Here is an 18,609-nt window from a genome sequence, read left to right as displayed (position 1 = left end):
CGGGGCTACGTCATCAGTTAAGAATTTTTTGGGTCGAATCCCAGACGTCTTTTGCGTAGCTCGCCTTAGTCCGCTCTCGCTTTTCCTTTTTTTTTCCCGCATTTTTTGCTCTCCACCAACTACCGAGAACCTAAAATAGGCTATCTTTTGTGCGAAGGAATAACTTTATAATACAATTTTCACATAATAAAAACTGCTTGGGTCAACACGATTAATTCCACAATAAAGCGTCACAGACAAAATCTGTTTGAGATCAATTTTAACGTTTATTGGCCTGTCAACGGCTGTTCAGCTCAGTTCGAAAGCTTAAGCCTTTTTACATGTAAAAGCTGTTTTCTGCAAGCTTTGTTAACAATCCGAAAGACATCTGTACGATTGCAGTAAATAAAAACAATAGTACAAACTAACAGAATAATCTAACAGAATCTTGAGCTATCATACAAAGTCAACTACGAGAACTTCAAAATAATGTGTAACTGAAGCAGAAAAAAAGAAACCCCAAAGGGGGTAATAAACCAAAGAGGGATAGAGCGGTTTTCACTCGAGTGTCGAAAGTTAATTGTGTTTGCTTTGGTTTTGCATTGCTACGCTTAGTGATTGGCTTAAAAATCTCGCGCCACTTTCTCAGCCAATCAGAACTACAACCAAAACCAATCGTGACTCGCTCGCGCACGTTTTCCCGCGCTTCGTGCCGGCTACGTGTATTTGCTTCGAGTTTTGATTGGTTCACTGGATTGTCTGTGTCCTTTATGACTGACCAGAGTGATTACAGCTAATTACTTTGCTTTTGGTTTTACGACACTCAATTGAAAACTGCTCTAAGGTCGGTAAGAATCAGTTTAATTGGGAAAGATTGAAACGGATTACGAACAGGCAACTTGGAAAACTTAAGCGAAATGTTCAAGATGGCGACTAGCTCTTTATTGCGAAATTACAGATTGGACGTTGCCACCTGCAAAAGCTTTTGTTAAAAGCTTTCGTTTTCCGTTTGTCCTCCAAACTTCCTATCCAATAAAGCAACCAACGACCACACGTACAACTTTTGACTTCTTTTTGTTGATTTTCCAAATTTCTCAGCCAATCAAAGAGTCGACAACCGCACGTACAACTTTTTGACATCTTTTTAAAACTTCTCTGCCAATCAAAGATCTAAAAATCGCACGTGCAACGTTTGACATCTTTCAGTTGGTTTTCCAAACTTCTTAACCAATCAAATAACCAACAACCATCCGGGCAATTTATTGGGATTCGGATTCTTTGACTGCTCTATAAACGCAAAGATGTCGAAAATTGTTTCAAAAACTTTATTACAGTCGCAATTACCTTCGTTAAGTTTAAATAGCAAAAATAGCAAACTATTGTCTACTCTTCCTCATAGCCGTTATTTGGGTCGTCACAAAACACTTCTGAATTGTCGTGTTGCGTGACGATCCCAGTCACGGCTCAGAAGAAGCTAAATAAAATCGAATTTAAGTCATCATCAGTGGGCAACCCAACAAAACTCAGTTCGTCTAGCATTAACGTATATCAAGCAAAAGTAAGTCGACAACTTCGACAGGAATATCCAAACCGCTTCTTTAGACATCTTAAGTTGATGCTGTTCATTTCCTGGTTTCGAAAGCCGTACCTACAAAAAAGAAGCATTGCAATAGATTTAGCGTAAAGCTCGAGCAAAAAAATTTAAAACAGATAATTTTCGTTTCGTTATCGTCCCCGGAACAGATTGAATCCAAAATGCAGGCAAAAGTCTTCCACTTTCGGTAAACCCCTTCTACTCCTCCAAACTAAACGACGGTCATTCGTATAAATGCTTTCAGCAGACAAAACATTTGCCCATGAAATTAATAGCGTGTTACCTGAAATAAAAGTGGTTCTATTTTGACAAACGTATGTAGCTAAGCAAAACCGATATTAAAAACTAACGGGGGAATTTCGAAACGTTAAGGATCTGAATAGAACTGCAGACAACAAGGATATGTTTATTAAGGGTTTGTCACGGATTTTGCCAGATTTTTGAACAGTCAAAATTTATATTTGTGTCGCAGGAAACCTAAAAATAATGGTCCATTTTTATTAAAAATTGCTATATTAGAGCACTAAAACTGTTAATGAGCATCTTTGGCTGCGGATGGCTCGGATGGAAACGGATTGCAACTTGAAAAAGTAAGGCTTCCTTTTTCGAGTTGTTTCCGCGCGTCTTCAAAAAATCGATATTTGTAGCCGTAGTTTGATGTCTATCCGCAAATTAAGGTTCTATCTTCCTTTAGATGTTTAAAGATACAGTCGAAGCTCTCTTAACGGACACTCTCGTAAGCGGACAGCTCTACTTACGACCGCCTTGTTTGAAACCCCGTTTTAACTCCCATAAAAACTCTGTATTTTTACATTCTCGTAAGCGGACATTCCCGTAAGCGGCCGCGGACACCTTCAGAGATTACGACTTAGACTTTTTCTTTGTTTTTGAGCTCTCGTAAGCGGACATCCGAAAGAAAATCCTGTTAACAACCTCTGTATTTTGTTTTTATCAATCAACTTCACATCGCCGTTCGTCACAATGATTTTACAGTAATTACAGTACCATATTTCAGCTGTTTCAGTGCTTGTTTTGTCGCCATCCACGTCCGTCCGGTTATTGTTAGCGGGACAAGCTCCCGTAAGCGGCCATCTATCCCCTACTCCTCTAGTGGCCGCTTACGAGAACTATTCTCGTAAGCGGCCAGCTCCAGTTACGGACACTTTTTTCGCGTCCCGAGGGTGTCCGCTTACGAGAGCTTCGACTGTAATGTCTTTTTATGGGTTAAGTTGCCTATCACTAATTTCTGAACAGTTTAGACCAAAAATTTGCGAAATCCCCTTGACATAGCTTCTTTAACTCAATTTGTTGGTGTGCCTGTTACCTGTCTTTGGAAAACAGGAATCCCACTCGCGCTTGTCAATTCCTTCTCTTCCGTTCTGGTCACATGACTCCAGAAAGCCGTAAAGGCAGGGCTCGAAGTCAAGCACGTCATTGAAAACCTCTTGAATCTCCGCTGTATCGAGGACATTGTTGTTGTTCTTGTCAATGTACTCAAATTCCCACTAAATAAAAAAAGAAAAAAAGACTTTCAAACTTCAAACTTTTGAAGGTGAAAACTATCACTTAGTTGAAAAGATATACCGTAAAATTCCGGTTATAAGCCCCCCCCCCCCGCTTATAACCCCCCCGGATATAGGCCCATCATCCTGGAAACAAAAAAATACATCCGGTTATAAGCCCCCCCGGATATAAGCCCCCCTCTACCGGATGACAGTACTAAACAGGGCTAAATGTTGCTTTTTTGTGCGTTTTTAACTTAAAAACGTATTTCGATCAACACTCCCGAGGCTCGTTTCGAAACGTTTTTTTCCTTCCGCTTATAAGCCCTCCCGAATATAAGCCCCTCCGCTTATAAGCCCACCCAAAAACCCTTACGAAGTTGTATAAGCCCAGGGCTTATAACCGGAATTCTACGGTACCATTTAATCTTTCTTTCCTCTGCCATGACGTAGGCCACAACACTTGTCTACAAGATTTCTGTCAATTTTGTAAGTTATTACAACGACGATTTGAAATCGTCCATTCAAACTACCAAAGATTTTGTGGCTATTCCCTGGCAGCCGAAACATTTCAAGCCGCTGAGAAATCGGAAGACCCTGGAGTGGAGGGGGTAGATATTTACACCGAAATTGTTCGTAGACCCTTCTGTGCATTTCGCGCTCGCTCTGCGCTATAGAGAAAGGGAGTTCCTGGAGGCTAGACTGATCCTCCGCGCTCACTTTTCTACGGTGCTTTCCATTTTCAAAGTGCGACCGGTCGGACCAACTGGAACTGACCGTTGTAAAATGGAACGACATTTTCCGATTAATTCGCGCCAACCAAGTGGAACGGTCCTTTCCATTTTGCAGTCCTTTCCCCAGTTCCCCGCGTCTGTGAGAAACTACTGAACGAAAGTAAGACAGCTGAAAAGTTAATCAAAATGGAACGGTAAATTTCGGTCCTGCCGGTCCGACCGGTCAAAGTGGAACACCTCCAGAGGTGGTCCCGAATATTCCGGTCGGACCGAACCGAGATGGACCTTTCCATTTGACTTCTGACCGACATTTCCAAAATATTTGGCTAAATGGAAAGCACTGACACCTAGTCTCGCCGTTATCTGGATCGTCACACAACGCTCCTCTCCAGGAGCGTTGCGTGACGTTCCAAATGACGGTTGCGAAGTAGAGCGACATCTTACCGACAGGACTTCTCGGCGTTCGTCTTCAGTGAGCGAGTCAGCACGTGCTTCCAAGTCTAAATTATAAGTAGGATCCAGGGATTGCTCGCGGGCAACCATGATCCATTCCAAGTAACGGCTCGGAAACTGCAGCAGGTAGAGATCAGTACAGACGTGTTCAGCTGCAACAGAACACATTTTACCACTTACTATTCTGTCCAGAAAGGTGCCTTTTCCTTTCTCTTTACTCATCCCACCCTACCCCAGACCCTATGTCCAGGATAGAACGCAAATGAGATGCACGTTCCTTATGACAGGCATCACAAAGTGTCCTCATTAATAAAAGTTCACCAAAAAACACCAAAATCTGTCAAATATGAAGTAATATGGAAATGTCAAATAACACAGTCAAACATGAAGTACTCATTAAACAATACTTGCGCTCAATCCTGGACATAAGTGCCCTACCCTGGGTGCCAGAGGCTTTTCTTGGGCAGATTTTTTTTTTAATCCACCGCGCTAGAGAAAAATCCTCTGATACCCAGGGTAACCCCCCTTTTTTTCCCTTTCTATTTATTTACCCATTTACCGGCCCGTATTTAACTAGAATACTTCTGAGAGGTATTATAATGTCTAGGTAATTATGAAAAGTAAGATGAGTTTAAACAACTTTGCAATTGTTTCTTAGGCCGTGGTCACACTAAGTGCCTGAGCAATGGTACCTGGGCACCAGCCAAGAGTAGCGTCGTGTTCACACACAGAAAACCAAAGCACTCAAGTACCATTACGTGCCCGAGTACGAGGTCGAGACCTTGTACTCGCGCACGGGCGCTAGGGCGTGGGCACTTGAAAAAATAGTATGTTCACATGATTAGTGCGCGGCAAGAATCCCCACCGCGGTCAAACGACAGAAATATGCAAAAAAAAAGAAAAGTACTGCAAAGATAAGGTTTTAATTTTCACAGTTCAAAGTTCGATACATAACCGGTATCCTAAGGGTTTACTAAGTTTTTTGGAGCTTTACTACTACTTTACTACGTGTTTGAAAATAGCGATATGCGGACTTGTCGGCGCCATTTGTCAGCCCTTTGGTTCGGATGCGAAACATTTAAAAAGTAAAAACACTGGTTTACCTGAGGGAATGGGATTATGCTTTCACTCGGCAATTATTTTTATCTATCCTTGCTCGTAATTCCACTTCACTTTGAAAAAAAACGGTGAAATGGAAAGAAAACCTGCCTGAGACGTTTGACCGCGGTGAAGCAAGAATCACACTCGGGCACCTTCCCAAGGCAACAAGTGTGAACGCAGCCTAAAAGACGTACGGAAATTGTTCAAGAATTTTGGACATTTTGTCAACTTTTTCCCCTTTCATCTATGTCTTGTTTCACCATTAGTTTTTTCGGTTTCGTTTCCAAAATATCACCTAAAACAAGGCACAATGTCGCGTTAAGTTTTCCATTAAGGGCGCATAATCTAGCCTAACCTCATGTAACTTTGGCAACAGTTGCGTCACTTACCCTCTGAAGGGCAGTTTCCTTGGTTCTTGACTTTCATGGTCAGATCGTGTGCACATGCGTACTTGTGCATCTCACAGCGACTGGTAAATTGTCTGTTGTAGAAAGTGCAAACAGGCTCGTTCAAGGTGGGGCAGCTCTCTGGGCATTCACAAGTGGTGTACTTTACTCCATTGTCCATTTTAGCCACGCACATTTGGCCCCTTGGACAAACCACCGCCTTACAAATATCTTTATCTCCATCCTGTCCCAGAGCTGCCTGATAGAGAAATCAGAGGTCTGCAATGCGTACACTTTGTCTTGGACTGTTGAACGTACTAAGTAGATCCACAGTGGTCAAACACACTCATGGTATTCCTGCCAAAACTGCCATCTAAATTTTTTCAAAAAGCTTTTGAACCCTCCACTTTTCAGCCAAAAGTTAATGAATGAAAAATTAAGTTGTGTGTCCTTTTTATAACGTTTTTACAAGTCTTGCCTTTGAGATTAGATCTTCTTTTGGTTTACACAGCGGTCAAACGCAAAAACCCAACGCCACTTCAGGCATTCTCGTCCCCATAGCCCTTTCGTTCCTCTTAGCCGGGTGGGCCTTGGCACGAGAAAACGAAGGGGTCTGGGGACACAAGATTTCCAGTCTTAGATTCTAGGACTTCCCGGTGTTCATGCACGTATGCAGTCATGACGTTTCAAAAGAATGTATGAGAGTAGGCTTTTGTAAATTATGCTTTTGTTTCTCTACTAAAATGCTCCACCTTAATGCTCCATTTTTCCCACTAAAATGCTCGGCCTCCCCCAAAAAGTCACTAAAATGCTCAGATAATGCTCATTATACATTCAAACGGTTTTTAACATGGTGTTAACCTTTACTGCTTAAAAAAACGTACAAGTGTTGTAAGTAACAACAACAACGTATACAAGTTCATAAATACAGCCAAAAAAACATAATCCTCGAAATCGTCTACGAGGCTAAGTACAGAAAGAAGTTGACTATCTCTAGAAAGTTATTTTGTAGTTGAATTTTGAGTTTTAGTTGTCATTTTCTCTAAAAATAATTAATTTTATTTTTATTTTCTCAGGAAAAATTCAATTTTTCCGGGAAAATGCCACTAAAATGCTCGAATAATGCTCAATGCTTTTACCTCACTAAAATGCTCAAAAAAATGCTAGCATAATGTACAAAAGCCTATATGAGAGAGTCGTTACGTTTTGGACTTCCGTTTAGGAATTCTTTGTTCCAAACAGCCAATCAAACAAATTCGAATTAATTCAAAAATCCTATGTCCCCAGAGCCCTTCGTTTTCACGTGCCAAGTCGGCTAAGAGAAACGAAAGGGCTATGGGGCGAGAATGCACTTCAGGCCGTCTCGAGCTTTTTACCAGGCATAACTAATCGATGACATCAATGACATCAATGAAATCAATGATTAATCAATGAGTAATCGATGGGTAATCAGTTGATTAGTCATTGATTATTGCCGATGATCAATTAATAATCGATGACTAATCAATAGGCCACAAAATGTTTGGTCATCGATTAGTCATCGATTGCATCTGTTTAATGAAAGAGTTTGTAATGCGCAAGACCAGGAGCCGTAATCGGATTTTGGCTCCTGGCAAGACTATTTGTAGGAAAACGTTATAAAAATTGCAATGGTAAACCAAATTGCGAGTCGGTAAACAAAGTGGAAAACAATCATAAAATTTCTATGCATATGCAACGAACAAAGCTTTGGCTTGAAATTAACTTTTGGCTTGGAGGTAGAGGAAACGTTTTTGAAAAACCGGCAGTTTTGGCGGGAAATGTTGGCACGCATGGCGTTTGAACGCTGCTTGGGCTTTCGTTCGGAGAAGGAGTGCGGGCTCATACGAGCCTACCGGGGCCTTTGATAGCACGCCCCTCATTTGTTGTTCACTTTACAGAAACCTCCCTGTTCCTTTTATACCCATTGTCACGCCCAGAAAAGGAAGACCACCCTGAAGATAGAAGACATTCCGTATTATCTAGCCGTAGTCAAATACCGTAATACGGAAAATAAGGAGTTTGGATTTTGTTTTTGCCTATTAAAAGAAAATCGAACTTTCCAGAATCTGAAAAAATGCGTGCAAGCTAAGCTGCTGAAACCTCGAGCAGAAAAACCGATGTGGAGCTTCACTAGTCGCCTGACAGCGGTTTCCTTTCAACTTTAACCGCAGCTAAATTAATTTGTTTTGCGGCAAATACACTGTACTAATCCTATTTAGAAATTCACCTCAAACTAAAAATAAAAATATCAGACAGAGGTGCGTGTCCGGCCTTGAGCCGGGTAACCTTTGAAGAAATTTATTTCGATGGCGACTTTCCATAGCACGAAAGACCGAGCTAATGAGACTTCTTAGATACTTTCAAGCAGGCGATTAAGATAAAGAGGATAAAAATTCATTTGCCATTGCATTGAAGATTATAACGTCTGAAAACGTCACAAATCAAGTGCCCCACTCGAGATCTGTTACCCATCGGATCTGACAAGTGAAAGCGGAGAAAAGCCGCCGAGCAATGAGTGTTGAAAGATTTTTGGTGAAGAGGATTTCGAGACTCCATTTACACCTTCTCTGTGGCAATTTAAAACGCCTGGAGCTGGCCGGGCGGACTTTGTTACAACACTCTTTTTTTTCAGTTGATAGTTATCCCCCTATAGCTGCAAGAGTAGTGTAGCTTTAAGCTAATACTAAAGTACACAATTTTATGAATTAAAGTAGTAAAGCAAATGCAACTTTAAAAGAGGAAATATTCTCCAAATACTAGAAAATCCTGCAATTCTAAACAGTTTTCAAAATAAAATGCTCGAAGACGAAACGTATTAAACTTGTTTTGCACCGAACATTCAAGCACTTTAAATTAAAGGACTTTCAAGGGCCGACTAAATCCGATTATAATTGAACGACATACATACCAGCTACTGAAAAGTTCGTGCTTTTCTTTTTGATTTCATACAAAAATCTTTAGAGTTGTGTTTATTATTTTAAGTGTATTTATCAAGAAGAGAAAGAGGATAAGATGAACGAATAATGAATGAAAGCAATACTAACATAAAAATACAGCAAAATAACTTATTTCAAGGACTTTCGAGGCTTCAATTTTAGCATTTTAGGTTTTTCACTTTCCAGCTGCGTACAAACCAGACTAAAGTGTTGAGTATCTGTGGTCATTAGACTCACAGGAATAGCTGTCATTTTTGTTTCGTTTTGTTTAGACTAGACAAAAAAAATATTCCGACAAACGACCTCTGGGTCTCTAAGAGGATTTGACATATTTCCCTTGTGAATATAAAGAACTGCCCTTTGTTTTAAAAGTTGCAAATCTTATAAAAGTTACAAATAAGGTTAAGTAAATCGAAATGGCTCAAACATGCCGTTTTGCAAACGCTCTCTACTGAAGCCCGCTCAACTGATTTTCAATACAATGCTTCGAAATGCTTTAGGTAGCGTAGACTAACATCCAAATAAATAAATGGTTGTGGTATAATTTTCTAGTCAGACGTCGAGCGAGAGATTCGAAAGAAATGTGAAGAATTTTCTGTGCTGATAAAAAATAACTGATGCTGTACATGTTTGTACCGGTATTCGTATCTACTTACTATGAACGTCTTGTTTGTGAAGATCTGTTTTTAAAAATGATTTCTGAATAAGAATGAGTCAAGAATATGTCAAAAGAGTATAGTCGCCCGCCATTATTCTAGTCGTTAATATAAATACAGTATATAGCCCGTTTATGTTCTAAAACCCACCCATCTGGAAAAAATATTTTATCATTGCAAAGAAGTGAGTCCAGCACCACTATTTCTTTTTAAAACTGAGAACTCCTCTCGCTCTGTAAACCTGGCTTTCTGTTAATCCTCTCTTGAGATGTAAGAAGTTGGCTGAGTAGAGTTTGTTAAACCGATTGCGGAATATAAACTGCGACTTGATAGCTTGCTCTACAATGACTCGATGGGCAGTAAACGCAGCGCTCTCTTCGGTCGATTGTCATCAAAGTTTAACCTTCCTGATCGATTATATCAGCAAACGAGCAGAGAGAAAAACAAGAAAACGTTCATATTTTACCTGGTATACAGCAGATAAAAGCACAAGCACAACAATGTGGTAAAATCTGTCCATTTTCTCCAAACCCGAGTGCTCTCCGCCGCCTACTGTTAAGTGCTTTCCAAGTTGGCTGTGTTAAATGATCGTTCAGCGCGTTGAAAATATTTCTATCACGTCGAGTCGCTTTTAAGGATACAAAGAGGCGTTCACCAAGGATAATGGGTTTAGTTATCTGGGAACTTATGTAACATGAGAAACTTTTAGAGCGGAAACCCTCTCTCACCGTGAAGTTATTTTATGTGAAAGGCATGTTATCTGATCTAAAGACTAGATCTACAACTTGACAAACTAGAGCTTGCAGAGCGACCGTGAGAATATTTTTCGCGATATCGCATAGAAGTCGCGCTAAAGTGCCATGTTTTTGATAACGAGAAGATAAGAAAATTGTTTCAGTTTTATCTCTGTTGTTTGCACGGATAGAAACCTCACAAAATCTTTAGCCCTACATCCTTTATTCTGTAGGATATACATTGAAATTTTCAACAGAAGGATTTCGTTGATTGCCACAAAGGAATATAATGATAATTGTTTTACCACGTTTAAGCGTTTCATCACAAGGTATCATTCACTGATGGACGAGAATTGTTTTATTTTTCTAAGAACATTTTTGCCATACTTGCCAAGTTAATATAAACTCCACCCTTCACAATAAACTACACTCGACTCTGTTATGTTTTAAATCTAAACACAGCAACAAAGTCTTGTAAACACTGAAGAGAAATCTGGCGCTTAAGAGGGGGGAAATAATTAAGTTTTCCGGCCGTAGGAGAAATAATCCTTTAGCACAGTGTAGACAGAAGTCATAACCCCTTAGTATTGCTTGCAGACATTAGCAGGGCTATCAATTCGTCTACCATTTGTTTGTTTTTTAATTGCCCATTATTTTGTCTCAAAATACCTTTCGATTTGCCCCGGTGTTTATTTTAATAAAAGGAGGTGACCTTTACCTTATCAAATATTTGGATATTTGAAAAATTTCTGTTTGACTTTTGAATCATTCGCCTCAAGTAAACAGGTTTTTGGCTCTTCTTGAAGGCATAATGAAGTGACAAAATTACTTAATTTACATCTTTCCGCCTTCTACCCGCCCTAACTTTAATCTGAATACCAGATTGACTCGTTTTTTCTCGAAAAATAATCATCTTCTCAGCTTATCTCCCCTACTGGGAGGAGGGGACGGGGAAGGGGGTGGGTTAGTCAGAAGTCGTTTGAAAGCCGCGTTTTAACTCATCGACTCTCCAACGCGTAAAATGGCGCGCTGAGGGACCTTCAACCCCAGACAAAAAGAGTTGGGAAGGTTGTAAAAACATGCTCTTTACGGGAGAGTCATTAATTTAGCAATCCCCATTCCTGTACTGCTGTAGGATCCGGCTTTCCACTTGCTCGGCCTTTTGGCCTCTCCCCCCCCTTCCCTCCCTGTTCCCCCGTCTCCTCGGGTCCTCGCCCGCGCCCTCGTCCCCCCTCCTCCGTCCCCCTCCCCCCCCTTTTCTCACGTGTGGCCTCCTCCCTTGCTCACTTCGGCCTTTCTCCACTGTGGCCTAGATCCCCCCGTTTCTCTCCCCCCCCCCTCTATCAATGTTGGACCCTCACTTGGCAATCTTGTGTGTGTGAGGTCGCTTTTTGCTCAATATTGAATAGAATAGGGGAGGGGAAGAACAAAAGGGCACAACTACCCAAGAATTTTGTCAGTCTTAATACATTCTTGTGGTCCCGTATGAATTGAGGGAATTTTTTGAGTATTTTTAAGGGGTTCCTTGGTCCTTTTATTTCAATACTTTTCACGGCTGGACATGATTATCAGTTGATAAAGTCAGAAAAGGTTTTGCAAGGCATAGCCCGCGTAGCAGGCATCTGTTTACGTTTTTAGAGCGTTTTAAAGAGTGCGCGATCGCGATAAGGCCGCGCGAGGAAAAGTCGAGGAGACGCCTGCCCGGAAACCCCCCGAAATACGTTTTGTTTCGTTCTCTGAGAGAACGAAAATTATCCCATTGGCTAGAATGGCCGCCAGGGAATATCTAAACGAGCAAGATGGGACTTGGGCCAGAGATACACGCAATAAACCCACAAATATGTCCTCTAAAAATGGAAGAAAAAAGGAACGAAGGGAAAACTGATACCCATCGTTCGATTTTGTACCACGTGATGCGTTTTGTCCAATGAACGCGCGCGTTAAATTAATAGGTGGGTTATAAAATCATTAATAAGCCCCAGTCAATAAATATAAAACACAAAGGGGGAGGGTCTCATCACTTTCCATTCACTGAGAAAAGATTTGAAAATACGGCGCGTAGAATAGCAGAGTATTTTTGATAAACTTGATGTATTTGTAAATGTGATAAAACACCCTCCTAAGTGTTCATGCAAATTGAACTCATTTTCATTTTAATGGCTTCACACGCAGACTCGTTTTGAAACAGAGGCAAAGGGTAACTCAGAAATGGCCTATTATTATGATTTCTTTTATTTTAACTTGATAACTTATTTATGACTTTGAGAATATTATTTCCAGCCCTGCCCTGTACAACTTCTATTTCTTAAATACCCATTACATATCAACATACATAACTGTATGTTTGTAAAACACCTTAATTTAAGGAACTATGTCATGAGGATTTCGCAGATTTTTGGTCTAAACTGTTCTGAAATTAGTGGTAGGCAACTTAACCCATGAAAAAACATTATCTTTGAACATCTAACCTTAACTTGAAAACGTTTACCTAACTTTTTCAAGTTGTATCCATTTCCATTCGAGCCATCCGCAGCCAAACGCACTTGTCACTAGTTTCAGTGCTCTAATATAGCAATTGTTAATAAAAATGAAATATAATTTATTGTTAAGTTTCCTACGACACATGTTCAAAAATCTGTTTAAATCCGTGACATAGTCCCTTCAATTTGTAGCAGCAGTTATTTTGTCTTGAAGTAAGCCTACAACAAGATCAATAGCCTCTTTTCTTCTAATTGTCTGTGCAGTTATGCATTCCGTCAGTGCCTCCTCAAGCATTGTGTTAAATTCATCTTTCTCAGGAGGGGAATGAAGCAGACCTTTGTCACTCCCTTTGTCTGCTAACACACCGCGGCACACTGCATAGTAGTTCTGATCTCGTATGACTCCTTGACAAAGTTCACTGGGGTGCGAGGACAGACAGTCATGCTCTGTCCTGTAACAATCATCTACTGTCTTTTTATGTTCAACTGCAATGAAAAATTGATTAAAATTATTAATCTGCTCTGGACTTTAGCTCCAAAGTATGATCTGTAAGTTAAGATGGAATTGTCTGCTTTGAAGGAAGATTTTGAGTGCTAGAAGACTGTCTGTGTTGAAATACATGTATTATTGAGCTATTGGTCCGTCCACTTGTATGTCTCCCTGTCTGTCTATCTGTCTGTCTGTCTGCCTGTTTGTCTGTCTGTCTGTCTGCCTGCCTGTTTGTCTGTCTGTCTGTTTGCTGTCTGTCTGTCTGTCTGTCTGTCTGTCTGCCTTTCTGCCTGTCTGTCCATCTGTCTGTCTGTCTGTCTGTTTGCCTTCCTGCCTGTCTGTCTGTCTGTCTGTCTGTCTGTCTGTCTGTCTATCTATCTTCCTTCCTGCCTGTCTGTCCATCTGTCTGTCTGTCTGTCTGTCTGTCTGTCTGTCTCCCTGTCTGCCTGTCTATCTATCTGACTGTCCATTTATCTTTCTCTGTCTGTCTGGAGTGCTTTTCTCAGGTTGTAGTTATGTAAAAGGGAACACACTTCACAAGACTGCCAGTAGTCTCTCTTTTTGCTTTAAAATCCGTGGAACAAAGAGAAAAATAGCGAGCGATGGAGTGCACTTGGTCTGGAGTCCACACTTCTCGTGGCTTGCAGCTTCGCCTCTCACCACTCGAGCTTTACGCTCAATCCCGCTTAATCTTAAAAAGCAAAAAGAGAGACTGCTCGCAGTCTACGATTTCACAAGTTGAAGAATACAAAGGGGTCTACAGGGGAAACTGCCATTGAGGTATTTAAAAGGACCTTTCAAAACATCTTGAACAGACCTACCAAATATTTTAACAGGTTATTAAAGTGAAAAATTAATGAAAGAGATGCAGTTAATTCCTTCTGAAGGTATGTGAAAGGAGTACCATTTTTTATCGAGGGTACATGAAAGGGGTTCCTTTTCTTTCCAAAATGGTATACAAGCGGGTATTAGGATTAGACTTTGGTGCCAAACTTCCCTGTAAAAAAATGAGTACCCCCCCCCCCCCCCCTACACAGGTCTGGGACTAAACAAAATATCTATTGCTGGTTTTCACTGTCACGCAATCAAAAAATAAATTCGAAACCATTCAACTACAGAAGATATGAATTTCAAGTTTCGGGTCTGTGCAGTGTACCGTTCGCGAGTTATTTTCCAAAACTTTCCACGCGAATTTATAAAGCTTAATATGGAGACGCCATAACTGTGTCCTTCAGAGGGACACAAATATGGCCGTTGTGATCTCAGAGAAACCATCTGGAACTCAATTCTGTTTACAACAGTGGCTATCCTTGGCTTAAGAGCTAGTACACTTTCACATAAACACCACTTATTATATCTGAAATGTTCAATCTGCTCAAAATGAAAAGGAAAGGCATTTTTTCAAACAAAACAGCTTTGTCACAGCTCTCAGCTTGATGTCACATACGAGGGAGAACTCAAATATTCAAAATGCTCTGTTTTAAAAACAAATGACACTATCGATCTGGAAACTACTCAAAAATATATATTTTAAGTTTATCTTTCGCCTAATGACAGCGAAAATTTAGCAGGCCTAGTGAATTTTGATTTCAGAACTTTCTGACGTAACATGAAAACCAAGAATATACCACGTAAATAGCATTTCCTTTAATCTTATTAGTTAACTTTACCTTTCACATTTGATTCTAATAGGTCGACCACTAAGATATGACTTGCATCTTCTAGTTTAACCGTCCCATTTGATGCAGCAAAATCCTCCAGTTCTACTTCTGTCAAATACAATCCCCAATGGTCTGGGTTATTTGTCAGATGCTTTGCTATCTTAATAACCTCAAGGGCAAGCTTTGCTCTTTCTACCCAAGGATATGAAAGAAAATAGTCAAGAGGAAGTCCAGCATCCTCCACGACAATCGCTCGACCACAAGCTCCATAGAACTTTGGAAAAGGCCACCCCTTCTCTGAAGAAAATACCTTAAAAACAGAGAAAAGAAAGCTTATAAATGTTTGAGGAATGAATACCGTAATGATTCGATTAAGCGCCCTCCTTCCAATAAGCGCCCCCTTCCGAATAAGTGCCCCCCTCGAATGTGTTTTTGTAACTAAGCGCCCCTATTCCAATTAGCGCCCCCATTCTTAGCCTGCGTCCGCCCCCCTTTCCTCCCCCCCCCCCCTCTCCCCCTGGCGCGCCGTGTGGGCGCCGGGCCGTCGCGTCCCGTCTGTCTCCCCCCGCCGGGCCCGGTCCCCCCCTCTGCTGTGTTTCCTTGCTTCCCGCTCCCCGGGGCCTGTTTTCTCGCGGTCCCCCTTCGCCCCCCCCCCCCTTCCCCTCCCTGTCCCCCCCCCCCCCTCGTCCCGCCGCGCTCCCTCGGGGCCCCCATTCTTATAAGCGCCCCCATTCTTATATGTGCCCCTATTCTTAAAAGCGCTCCTATTGTGGCTAACTGACCCTACTGAAGTCGTCGACGTCGAGAAGATAAACTCATGAACATTCACCGTACCGTACATGTATATACTTACTGCTAAAATGAACAATTCTTGTTAAAGTAACTGAACTTTCAACAATTTGTTACTGTTACAGTTTATGTTATTGCTTGTTATTTTAAAATAAATTATATTAAAGTTTTGTTTTGAACATTTGGTTGTTTGGCAAAAAATTAAATAAGCGCCCTGTCCTGAATAAGCGCCCTGTCTCGAATAAGCATCCTCCCTTAAAGCGTCAAAAGTAAATAAGCACCCCGGGCGCTAAATCGAACCATTATGGTACAACTGTATCTAAGGGCTAACCGACCACTGAGATCTGTATATTTGAGAACAGAATTCCATTGTTAGTCAGATTTGTCCTGTCAAATCAGTCAATGCATAAATATTAGACACAGCTAAAGTGGATTTTTGGGAAAATCTTGTGGACAAGGCCAATTTAACATTTAAAACTACTGGAAAGGCCAGCCAGTTCTGACTAATGGAAAGCGCCCTTATTTTATGCATTGTATCTAGAACTGACTGTTTTCACACAGCTGCTTCTAGAAAGGTTGTCCTACAGAAGTGTAAAGGCATACACATCAATCCCGAAAGGTATTATGGGAAGTGGTTCACTATTACTTGTTCCGAACCAGGGTGCCCTGGTTTAAAGTGAGTTCACTGGCTGTGTTTCAAAATTTAATGATTTATGGCATTGACTTGGAAGTGTTCTGCTTCTCTGAAACCTTTGTGAGTGTACAAGGCTCGAGTTAAAAAAAGACTCATTGACAAGCCTTGTGTCAGACAAATTAACATATTTGAGCTCACTGTACCTCTGACAAAAACAAAACAAAATGATCTTCTATTATAATGCATGAAATAATTTGAGGCCACCCTCCCCAGGAATGCGGGGGTGGAGGTGGGGGAGGCTTATTTATTTCAAGTACAGTGTGTGTTAGAGGGGGGCTTAAAAATCATGTAAACTACTATTTAATTTTGCCAACCTCCTACCTGAAAGATTATAGGCTCCTGATTTAAGTTTAGAGTTGAAGTTAGATGTAGCGTGTTGTGCGAAACTTGACTTTTTTGTACATTATTTGCAAAGTAGATTTTTTTAACTTCCGCTATCAACCTCTTAGAAGGGCAGTCCATGGTACTGTTCATTGCACTGAAAACAAGTTATACAGTGAGAATGTTAAAATCACTTGGGAGTGGGGGAAGGGGAAAGAGTGTACCTGTTGGAATTTTGGGGAGAACTGTCAGGTTCTTAAAACAAACCCTTGTCCTATTAAAAAAAATTCTCAGCTCCTGTGGGGAAAATTGACTCTTGAAAACCTAAGCATTATGAAAATTTTGAAACCACCATTTTACGCAACCTTTTTTAGACTAACCTAGGTTAATTTCTCTTCTTCTTGCACCATTCTGTGTAAATCCGCAGTCGGTACGTAAATTAAAGTATTTCATTAGTTTGTTCGCTAGACACACAACCGGTGACCATATATAGAAGTCATAAGCCATTATGACATTTATCATTAACGGGAAACAAATACTCTCTCTTGATTAGCACCTGGTTTTATTTTTTTTTGGCCGTCAGTTGATCGATCTTCTGGTTTTACTGAATCTTCTGATCTTTTGACCTCGATCTCCAGATTTCTGGTTCATTGAGGCTGAGAGGTCTGAGAAAAGTGTCTTTTTCAAGAACATAACGGCTGTGAAGCCTGGCATGGGCTTAAACATGTGCTAGAAAAGGGATTTTACATTTTCACTTTTTTATTTCAGAATATGATAATGAAACAGAATATGTTATGAAGCAATTAAGGAAAAATGCAAATCAATACTGGAAATGGTTCAAATCAAAACAGAGTACATTGTACAACATAAACAGTCATAAACAATTTAACAAAGAGGTGTGTCATTTCAAAAAATCTGTTGAAAGCACAAAGTTATGAAGTTTTTTTATTTGATTTCATCTGTTTACGGTGCAACACGTTGGCACAGAAACCCACAATGGCTGGCTGGCAGAAACTTTTATTATCTATACACTTTTATAGGATCTTGGGCGCAATACATCTAGATAAATATTATATACTGAATTATTGCGCCCACGATCCTCCATTAAACTTCAACAAATCTTTGTTAAAAGGTGAATCTTCTACATTTTGATGAACTTAAAAATCTGAATCTGAGCTTCCACTCACCTTTCTACAGAAGAAGGATTGAGAAATGATTTCCATACCACATCAACGTTGCACGGAGCATTTATCTTTCCTACAATGCTACACAATTCATTATCAAGTTTGTAAAATTCGCTGGAATTTCCAAAATGCTTGATTGAAATTTGCTGCCTATTCCACAAGCCAATAGCTCTTGGTTTCCATTTCTCACCAGATGTAGTCTTCTTTTTGCGGCGTAGCTTTACCGTACTGTGCAAAATGCCCTCGCACACAGATTCGTTGCGACCAAAGCAAACGGGACAGTAGCTAACTCCAAGATGATCTTGCGTTACGATGATCGAATTTTCCAGTCCGTAATCATGTTCTGGATCATTTAGCGGGTCACTTTTTTGCCTCAACAGTGATAACAGGACAAGAAAAGTAACCACACATGGTGCAGCTAAGCAGCAGGTAGTTCGCCATCGCTTGGGTACAAAATAACTTATAACCAATCGAACCACCATTACAGCCGAACATAATTTTCTCTTTTACACAAATGTAGCAACTGCATGCATGATTTCTACCGCCGTCGCTCCCATTTTCGCTTCATCCAGATCGCTTCTGGTAGATTTAACCTCCTGTAAAACAATATCCGATCGTATAATTTATGCAGAGTGAGGAAAAATCGTGTAAATGTAAATATGTGAGCTTCTTTTGAAGAATAAAACAGACCGAACAAAGTCAAGCTGCGGTTTCAGCCAGGCGCAAAAAGGTAACATTAAAACGAGGCTGCTCAGCAAAACACTAAGGATGGGCCGATACAGGTTTTTCAAAACGATACGATATCGATACGATATTTGCTTTTTTCTCGATAACGATATTATGACGTCATTTCCGTCCTGACATCATATGTATGTCATTAGTGATAAAAATTTG

General features: G+C 40.6%; 2 protein-coding genes across 2 annotated transcripts; both read right to left on the bottom strand.

The window, feature by feature from the left end:
* Positions 1 to 246: 246 nt before the first annotated feature.
* On the bottom strand, positions 247 to 10,051 carry LOC144659720 (testican-1-like). The gene is made up of 5 exons (XM_078520215.1): positions 9,829 to 10,051; positions 5,753 to 6,008; positions 4,254 to 4,414; positions 2,898 to 3,078; positions 247 to 1,627 (listed from the first exon to the last, which is right to left on the bottom strand). The coding sequence occupies exons 1-5, from the start codon at positions 9,880 to 9,882 to the stop codon at positions 1,602 to 1,604; spliced, it is 678 nt and encodes a 225-aa protein (XP_078376341.1). The 5' UTR covers positions 9,883 to 10,051; the 3' UTR covers positions 247 to 1,601.
* A 2,254-nt stretch (positions 10,052 to 12,305) lies between these two features.
* Positions 12,306 to 18,430, bottom strand: LOC144659716 (divergent protein kinase domain 2A-like). The gene is made up of 4 exons (XM_078520212.1): positions 17,719 to 18,430; positions 16,532 to 16,688; positions 14,737 to 15,037; positions 12,306 to 13,062 (listed from the first exon to the last, which is right to left on the bottom strand). Exons 1-4 carry the CDS (start codon positions 18,195 to 18,197, stop codon positions 12,758 to 12,760), a joined length of 1,242 nt encoding a protein of 413 aa, XP_078376338.1. The 5' UTR covers positions 18,198 to 18,430; the 3' UTR covers positions 12,306 to 12,757.
* Positions 18,431 to 18,609: the final 179 nt, after the last annotated feature.

The sequence above is a fragment of the Oculina patagonica genome, chromosome 7, assembly GCF_052425735.1.
Source record: "Oculina patagonica isolate OP01 chromosome 7, crgOcupat, whole genome shotgun sequence".
In the NCBI taxonomy this organism is placed as follows: Eukaryota; Metazoa; Cnidaria; class Anthozoa; order Scleractinia; family Oculinidae; genus Oculina; species Oculina patagonica.
Note: the sequence above shows the minus strand (reverse complement) of the source record. Positions and strands in the feature narration are given on the sequence as shown.